General features: G+C 38.9%; 1 protein-coding gene across 3 annotated transcripts in view; it reads left to right on the top strand.

Annotated features, from left to right (window-relative positions):
* The first annotated feature begins 2454 nt into the window (after window positions 1-2454).
* The window catches only part of Epha6 (EPH receptor A6), a 922972-nt gene continuing 915461 nt past the window's right edge, over window positions 2455-9965 (top strand). For 2 of the 3 annotated variants that reach the window (XM_031364192.1, XM_031364197.1), the window contains exon 1: window positions 2455-4091. In XM_031364192.1, coding sequence (XP_031220052.1) covers window positions 3707-4091 — 385 coding nt within the window. In that variant the 5' untranslated portion in view covers window positions 2455-3706. The remainder of the gene's footprint in view (window positions 4092-9965) is intronic. The other variant, XM_031364193.1, reaches the window with a different exon arrangement.

Here is a 9965-nt window from a genome sequence, read left to right as displayed (position 1 = left end):
ATCTGGTTCTTTGAGCAGCTTATAATTTTGAAACTGTCACATGTCAGCAAATATAAAACACTGCCAAAAAATCAAAATAGAAGTGGATCTCTGCTTCCTGCAATTTCATCAAGCTCATATACGATACTGTATTTTTCTAGTTATTACTTCTTTCTATTTTATTGAAAAATAGATTTTTTTCTCACATAAATATATCATGATTATTGTATCCCTTCCCTCTACTCCTCACCACCTCCCCTCCCATTTGGGCCCACACTCTTTTTGTCTCTTGTTAGAAAGCAAACAGGCTCTTAAGTGCTAATAAAATACAAGATAAAACAAAAAAAAATCATTGTATTGAAGTTGGATAAAGCAACAGAAGGAAAAGAACCATAGACAAGACACAAGAAGCAAGACCCTCAGGAGGCTCATCAAAACTCTGAACTGGAAGCCATAATCTACTCACAGAGGCCCGTGCATGGCATGGTGCCTTAGTCTCTGCGGGTTCATAGGAGCTTTGCTCATATTGCTTGAGAGGGCCTTATTACCTTGGTGCCTTCCTTTCCCTCTGGCTTTTATACTCTACCTCTTCTTCCACTGGATTTATTGAACTCTAAGAGGACGAATTTGATGGAGACGTTCCACCTAGTGTAGGGCTGAGTATTCCAAAGCAGGTTTATGAAGCAAATTACTTTTATTCATACAAAACAGTTTACTGTTCAACTTTTCCCTGAGAAAAGAAAAGTGGGTATATGGAAAAAAAACTTTAGAATGTATACATGTATATATACTTTGTAAGGATATAAATGGGCTAATTGATTTATTAAATAATGTTACTATAAAGTTGGAATTAATAACCATAATCCAAAACATGGCTTAATTTACTCTTCTAGTGAAAGAATTTCCTTAAGACTATCTATGATGAATGATCATGATAAATCCTGTCATGTGTTTTTCTCCTAAAAAAATGTAAGAGAGAGTATCAAAGTATTTCTAAATATATGACAGATGCTTAATCCTGTCGTTATTATTTTCTTAAAAATTCAAAATTAATAAGACAGTCATCATCTGTATATACAATACATATTCTGTGAACCTGTACCATGGCTTATTTAAACAAATAATTCAGAGGAGATAAACAATTGGTACAGGAGGAGAGAAGTTCAGTTTTATCAAGTGTTAGAGTTACTTTGAAACTTCTGTTTCATACACTGCATTATGCTGTGAAATTGAGCATGATTTGGGAAATGACCCACAGCTTTGTGTTTTTCTTTGTTCGTTTCTTCATTTTCTTTTCATTAGAATCACTTTCATCTAATATGATTTTAAGAAAAGTTTCTCACGGTTTCATTGTCTAAAATTAACTCTTTCAAATTTATCATTCAAATAAAACATGAAAACTTGGGTCTAGATGTTCATTTAGAAATGTGATACTTATAATAATTTTTCTACTGAGCATATGTACAAAAGAATTCTTATTTATAATCAATCCATAATTGATTATAAATTATGATTGATTATAAGCATTAAATTGATTATAAGCATAATCAGTAAGCACTCTGAAAACATTAGTTAGACAGAATGCTGTGTGGTGTACTCGTGTAGATTTTTATTTTGCACCTGAGTTAGTAAGCTAAATTGAATTTACAAGTACCTATGTCATTAGTTAATATCAGTAACAGGAAAAAATGAGTAGTGAAATCAGATTACCCTACTGTAGACACGAATATAAGGAACTCCATCTTTGTAGTTGTGATTTGCATACATTTAAATTGGCATGGACATCTTCGAAAACAAGCTGTGTATGAATTCATAATGAGCATGAAAGTAGCCACCAATCAGAAAGCGTCATTACACTATGGTTCTCACTTGCATGTTACATTACTCTTTTGGATTCTGGGCTTCTCTTGCTCCTCTCTCTTTCCTTCTGATTGACTGTAAGGAATGGACTGAAATCCTTTAACTAGGATCCGAGCCACAAACAGCACTGAGCAGCATGGAAATCCGAGGAAACCCTTTTTTCATCTGCAGCATTCCTGGTAAAATGTTGACCCTACACCTACTCTGTTTAAGGTTCCCGACACAACATTCCATACCTGAACCCTCCACCCACTTGAAAAATTCCTCTCAATGCTTTACATATTCGCTCCACTTTTCTCCAGTGTCATCAAAAAAACCTTCAAATATCCCCTTCCTAGTGCTCTGAAGGTATATAAAACAAAAACAAAAACAAAACAAACAAAAAACCCAAAAAACAAAACAAACAAACAAAAACCCTTACTTATGATGACCTTAACGAATGCATTACAGAAAATCCAACGCCTGTGATAAACGACTTAACAAACATTGTAAGTTTAATCTGAAAATACCCTTCTGTCTTTTTCTGCAGGTTTAGCCTACTCTTCCACCTGCGAGCAGTGGAGGAATTTTTGTTGTCTACTAACCCCCTCTAGCGCCGACTTGGCTGCACCCGAGCCACAGCTGCTGCCAGACGGGAGATCGCCCGGTTCCACCGAGCTCAGCAGCGCTCTGGGGCCCTGCCCTCCACGCACCCCTCTCGGTCGGCTGCAGGGCGACAGCTTGGAGACTGCAGGTGGCACCCCCCCTTCCCATAAGCTAGTCCTGTGCCTCGGTCCAGGGCGGGGTCCCACCAAGTAAGTAGCCAGTGAACCCGTTTAGGAGCGCCCGGACCTGGGAGACAGAGGGTGCTGAGAAGGAGCATCTCCAGCAAGGAGAGCGCACCGGTCGGGCGCCGCGCGCTGCCTTGGACTTGGCCACGCACGGCTCAGACCTTGGACTGCTCGCAGCTTCTAGCCCGACGCCGCCGTGGAACAGTGGACTATCCAGGCCGGTGGAAGCTCGGCACCAAAGCTGCTCTGACGATGCTAATGACCTCCATGGCGAAGTCACCACCTTATGCGGAAAGCTAAGACCTGGGGAAGCCGAGGCGCCAGGCACCAAGAGACTTCCAGCGCGCAGTGACTCCTCTCTATAGCCTCTTCTCTCCCTATGCTTTCCAAGGACTCAGAACAGGAGAGGTGGCCGCAAACCTCGGTGGCCAAGTTTGGGAGGCTGGTACTCAGACGCGTCAGGACTGACCACTACCTTCGCCAAGCTGTGCCCCGGGGGCCAGGAGCGCTGACCTGCAACCCTCACCCTTCACTGGTAGCAGAAATGTCTCCAAGGGAAAGGTGGTGTCCAGAGCTGACAGCACATCGTTACATGGGGGAGGGGGGACGCAAGTGCTTGGGGGACTAAGGTAGCTTCAGTGATACCCAATAAACCGCTGCTACGGCTGAGGGGGGCGGCGCAGATGCCGCCGAGTCGGTGGTCACGACGTGACACTCAGCCCAGGCCACTCAGTCAAGAGGCTGAGTGCTCAGTCAGCCCCTCCCTGGGACCACTTGAGATCCCGCCGAGCCTCTTTCGCTGGGTTTCCCAGACACCAGACACAGGAAAGTTCTGGATGCCCAGGCTACCCTTGCAATCTGCTGTGCCTACTCTGCTTTGGGCTCTGTGAGTGCCTACTTGGTCCAGAGAGGCACCCCAGAACTGCACCTTCACTACCCGCCCGGACATCCCTACCCACCCACCCCCAGTATCCGCCTGGAGGCACCCTCCCCCGTCCACCATCCCCTCCCCCAAACTACAGCCGGAGCTCGCTCTTGCGCGCGCGCTCTCCTGGGCCCAAGTGAATAGTCCTCGCTCGAGCGGGACACGGTGGTGGATGCAATACCCATTGCCTCCAGCCGCCAGGAGCTCCCGGGCGGCGCAGGCAGCCTTATCCCCACAAGCAGCTGCTCCAGCACCTGGGCAGCCTGGACCCTCGTGCCCTGCTCACGGGGCCTCGCGCGGGGGGCGCCCCGGGACTTCCCCTGCGGACCGGGTGGAGGAGGAAGAGGAGGAGGAAGAAGAAGAGAGCTTGGTTCAGGACCCCCACGCTACTAGGAACACCTGGCTGCGCTACTGCTGCCACTACGTTTTAAGGAGGAGAAGAGAAGGAGCCAGAGCCATGGGGGGCTGCGAAGTCCGGGAATTTCTTTTGCAATTTGGTTTCTTCTTGCCCCTGCTAACGGCTTGGACCGGCGACTGCAGTCACGTCTCCAACCAAGGTAAGGGACAGACAGCAGGGTTGGAGGAGGGTGCCCGGAGTACACTCGTCCACTACTGCAGGTAACTTTGTCCCTAGGTCAGCTCCTTTGGACTTGCTACACTCTGAGTTCTAGGGAGCCCTGATTAGACGACTTGGGACCAGCGTCCCCTGGGGCTTTTGATCCTTTCTGTCTCTTGAATTCTTTCCCGAAGCTCATACAACCTCAGCACTTGGGTTCCTTCCCAGCAGTTGCCTGATTGCTCCCACTTGCGCAGTCTCCATTGGAGGTCAAGCTTCATGGCACAGACCTAACTGCTTCTTGGAGATCTTTCACTAAATGGCAATGTGTGGATTCTCTTCCACAGCAGATTAAAAGAAAGGTCATGACTTGCTGTACTCTATACACCTGTAACCAATGATCAGCCCGTTTTCCTCCAGTAACTATGGGTCGACCTTACCCTATATTATTTTCTTAACTCTACCATTTACTTTCTCAAATTAACCGTAGAACAGATGCTCACTTATCTGTTAGTATTTCTCTCTCCTGAAAGAACTGGGCAAACAAGTGTTAAATCTGAAATTCCAAGTTATGAATATCCAATTCATAAAGTCTAGTTGCTGTCCGCTTTTTAGAGGACTTTATAAGTGTGTAGTGGAAAAAGGAAGGCAAATACTACGTGAGGAAAAAAAATGATGAGAAGCATGTAAAATATTTGAATATTTTCTTTTCGTCCACTCAATCTTCCATGAGATGTATCTCTTTGGATCTCTGCTATCAATGTTTAAAGATATAGAAAAACATCACCAGCATGTTCTAAATTGAGTTTATACTAGGTATCAAACAGCCATAAAAGTTTTCCAGGAAGTACCTGGCTGGGTGCTCTCACTGATACAGTAGGAGCATCAATATGTCACCTGTTAGCAGACACTCTGCACAGACTTCAAATGGAGTACAGTTTTTATCAATTACATTTTTCATTTGATATGTAAGATGAGGGTGTAATGGCCTAGAGAACATTTTCTAAAAGTACAAATAGAGGTCAGATCATAGGGTGCTTTGTGCCTGATAAGTAGGAGGTTGGGAGAAGGCAAGAGAAACAACAAAGGCTTACTTTTGCAATACTTGCGTATGGCGTATTATTTTACCTAGGAAGGAAATAATCATTCAGGAACAGCATTCAGATGTTCTTGTTTATAAGCAATACTATTGATATGTTTTACTTATTACTTTTTATCTGACAAAATGCAATCACAAATATTTATTTTTTGGGAAACATTATTTCTGTGAGTGTGACATGTCACATAAGTGACAGTTATAATCCATACTTTTCCACAGCAGTTTATCTTTAGACTGTATCCCTCATTTGGAATATTGGTATTAATTACCTAGAAACAATATAGCTTACTCCTGTGAAAATACAAAGACTTTTAAAAATAACATGAAATTATTTACTTGCCCTTCTATTTGGAAGGAAAACGATTTTTAGGAATGAGGACATCAGATATATTTTAATGCTAAAACTATCAACTATTGAAATTAAACATGTGTGTAGTTTGAGATTCAAGTTTACTACAAAGTTTGCAGTAATTCCAGTCTGAATTTTCCTTAATAGTTAATGCCTGTAGTACTTATGTAAGTCAGCATCAATCCTAGGCCCTGGCTGGATTCAGACAAATAAAACACATATGAACATCCCCCAAACTAAAGCACCATTCTACTGAAGCATGCCATGTTGAACTATAACATTACAGATATTTATATCAAATACAAGAGTTTAGTTGTGGAGATTCTTAACCTCTTAGATTAAGTTTTTATTTTCTTTGTTTTAATGAATTTTAATGATTTTTAAACCTAAAGTAAATAGGCAACATCTGAAACTTATTGCTTGTTTCAATTGGCTTAACATAGTTGGGAGTATTTCCCAGCTATTCCATCAACTAAAACTGGCCAGATCACCAAATAAAATTTTTAACTTGAATTTGTAGTAATATATTAAAAATACAAGTATAAATTTACTAGTACCCCAAAATAAACTTGGATAAAATTGGGTTTGTTCTCCAATGCAAAGTTACAAAATATGATCACAATTTTATCAGTAACAAATGGTTATTTGTAATTTTATAGTGATTAGGGATTTTGCCTGGCAAACTTAAGAGAGTATTCAAATATCAAAATAATCATACAAATGAGTAATAAATTATCGGCCTTCTACAGACTACTCTTCTGAGTACTTTAGAGTAAGTTTCTTAACCTATGATTTCATTAAGAGACAGCAAATTGAACATTAATGCTTGTCTATTTAAATATAGAATGTTATAGAATTACATGAACAGCACAAGATGATACAAGTAAAATTTGGATTTAATTGTAATAGATATAAATATAAATGCCAGATATGTGATTAATACTTAGTTTTTAGCAAATATCTTTCACATTGCTCATAATTTTATTAAGATTTTAGTTTTGAAGCCTGATATTTTATATAGAGCAAGTTTTCATTTTTCTATAACCTTCCTTCTTGATTAAGGACATTCACAAAATGAAATGTCATTGCTGTGTGTCCATTTTTACCAAATGATTATATATAAAATCCTTCATGGATGAATAGGTTGGATTCACCGTCTGACCTCCTACCCCACCTTCCATACTAAGTCAGAGTCGATGATGCTGATGAGAAGGCAACTACCTCCCTCTGCGGAGCAACCAAAGGGAAACCTCCCTATAGAGAAGGCTTCCTGCTTCTAAACTGACTGCAGAGCTCTGTGCTGTAAAGACAGAATAAATCAGATTGAATCTATCTTTCTGTTACCCATTGCTCTTTGAATCAATATGAAAGTAATGGTGCTTCCCATATCACTTCATCTGATTAAGCAGAAACATGATTTGTATTGGACTGTCTCTCATATGCCACTATTTTCTCTTGTATTTAAAAATCACAGTATTTTTAAGGTATCAGCAATTTTTATTTAAAACTTTCAAGGTTATATATTTTCAGAGATTAAAATATATCTCCTTACTAGTGAATATAAAACCAAGCTTGTGTCCCATGTGAGTTAAGCAAGTATAATCAATTATGGTGGCTACTGGCCATCAGGGGTCTATTTATTCAAGGATTACTCTCCTTTATAGTCTGAATGAGTTGATGCATCTCTTGGGGTGCTCATGTTCATAAAAATAATCAATTGCACACAAAATAATTCATTAAGTCAACTTGTTTGGCTACATGAAACAGCGAATTTATTTTACTATCCCTCATGTGTGATATGACTAGTTTCCAGACAATCTTGTATAAACACAAGCATCAGGTAGCCATGGCACTAGTTCATTTTGTTAATTTAGCAATTTGTATGAAATGATGGTAAGAAGTCTGAAGTTGTATGTAAATATAAATAAAGCATAAAATATCTGCATGAAAATAAATGGTCTAAAATTGGTGGCCCTGCAGTAAGGATCATTCATAAATTGTTAAAAGAGAAGAAGTTAGTGACTATAAAAGTTAGTTGAATTAGGGCAATTTGATAATTTACAAACAATATGAAGGATCCTTCAAGATAATAAAAATGATTTTCACAGACAAACTATGGATAAGTTTAGAGATGTCTGTGGTGATTATCACAGCCCTCTTGGAATATTTAACTCTATACATACAACCTAGAATTTGACTTTGTTATAAATAGGAAGTCCATTCTGTTGAGATATTAGGAATAACAACCAGTGTAGAAAGATACTATTTTTTCTTTTTTTTTTAATGGTTCCAGAGTGATTATCTAGTTCTGTACATTATTTGCTCTGGGTTACAAATAAACTCTATCAGAAAACTACTTATTGCACAAAAATAGTAACTACTGCATTAAAGTTGTATCCTCTAAACTGGAAGTAACATAAATAGTATTATAGACTGATATATTGTATTGTCTAACTATTTTATGTTAATTTTCTAAAGGGTAAATATTATTTTAAATATGCTAAATAAGATGATGTATAAGATTTTTGAATCCAAAAGATCATACAACAAGTCATGTATTTATCTACAAAATCATTCTCTGTTGCACAATCTTTAGTAGCTGTCTACAAATTTGTTTTCTCTTCCACAGCCTCAGTAGCCACCCCCTCTCCTGGTCCCACACAAGTATTTTCACTACATGTGTCCATTTGTTGCAAATAATAGAAGATTCTACTTAACATTCAACATCACAACATTCGTAGAAGTCTACTTCCTTTGGCTCATCATTTCTTGGCAGTCAAAACGTTGTAGGAATCAATATGAATACTTAAATAATAAAAATGATGTTCATGTACTTAAATAGTATTATAAAATTGATTACCTATCTACAAAAATCAAATAAACTTAGAATATATATATAATATATATATATATATACAATTATTTTCTTAAAAGTCAAAAATGTATCACTGTTATCACTGCTGTATCTTTAGTGTTGTTTTTAGAATGTAAAGTTTAGTTTTTGAAGAGATGGCTCAGGGATGGGCAGTGTCTGCTTAAGGATGAGAGTAATTTGTAATTTCATATTCATAGTACTTACACTTCTGGACATCTGGGCCATGGGATGGGCAGTGTCTGCTTAAGGATGAGAGTAATTTGTAATTTCATATTCATAGTACTTATGCTTCTGGATATCTGGGCCATGTATAGTTATATACATGTACACATCCATATGCATACACATAATAAAAAATAATAAGCTAAATAAAAATTCCAACTTCTGATAAAGAGTAAATTACTATATATAAAACAAAAAAAAACCAATAAAGCAAACTAAAAAATACTTTTTATAGGATGAAGAAAAAGTAGAGGTGAGTGAGCATAGTCTGTTCTCTCCATACAACCTAGGAAAATAATAATTAAAGAACTCAGAACAGGATGGATTCCCAGGTTGGGCAGTCCCTGGGTGGCCCATCCTTCAGTCTCTGCTCCATTATTTTTTTGTCCCTGATCTTCCTTTGGATAAAAACATTTCTGAGTTAAAAATTTTGAAATGGGTGGCCCTATTTCTCCACAGGGGTCTGTGCCTGTCTACTGGAGGTGGTCTCTGCAGGATCTATCTACCCTTCTCTGGGTGAGAGGGCAGATGTGGGATGGGGGCTTCTGGAGGGGGTAACTGGGAAGTGGGATATCATTTGATATGTAAACTAATGGAAAGAGTAATTTAAAAAATTAAAATATGTTTTTAACCAAAAGAAAAAAAAGAAAATGTAGGTGAATAAAAAGATTAAAAAACAAAACAAAACAAAAACCTCAGAACAAATTGGAGAAAGCAATAGAATAAAGAGACATGGGCTAATTGTGGTCTATTAAATGAGAGTTTTGAAAAGGGCCTGTGTTGAGGTGACATTTAAGTCTCATTCTCAGGGAAGAGAAGAAACAAATAACTTGTTCAGAGTAAGGGGTAAATTAATGCTAGAGAGAAGTGATTTGTTTTCTTTTATCTTTGTTTTTTTTTTTTTTTTTTTATTACTTTTGTTTTTTACACTCCAATCGTTGTTCCCCTCCCCTTCCTGGTCTGTTCCTCATCCCATTCCTTCTCCTCCCCTGTCTTCGAAAGGATGTCCTCACTCCCTGAGGCCTCAAGTCTCCCAAGGGTTAAGTGAACCTTCTCTCACGGAGGCCAGACCAGGCAGTCCTTTGCTGTATATGTGTCAGGAGCATAAAGAAGTATATTCTACATATATGAAAAACTGAGTCCACTTTACTGAGTGAAGAAAGGAATTGCAAAAGTGTAGCTTGAAAGATAGTAAACAGACTTAATGGATGAAAAAATGAGACACAGTAAGAACTCATGCTCTAATATTGTCTAATGTTGTCTCAGGTAAAACAGATGATAAAGGATATGTCAAGAGCAAAGAGATGTCTGGAGGCTTGTAAGAGCCCAA

This window comes from Mastomys coucha, unplaced genomic scaffold (genome assembly GCF_008632895.1).
Source record: "Mastomys coucha isolate ucsf_1 unplaced genomic scaffold, UCSF_Mcou_1 pScaffold12, whole genome shotgun sequence".
In the NCBI taxonomy this organism is placed as follows: Eukaryota; Metazoa; Chordata; class Mammalia; order Rodentia; family Muridae; genus Mastomys; species Mastomys coucha.
The sequence above is the reverse complement of the archived record's forward strand: the minus strand, read 5'-3'. Positions and strand labels throughout refer to the sequence as shown.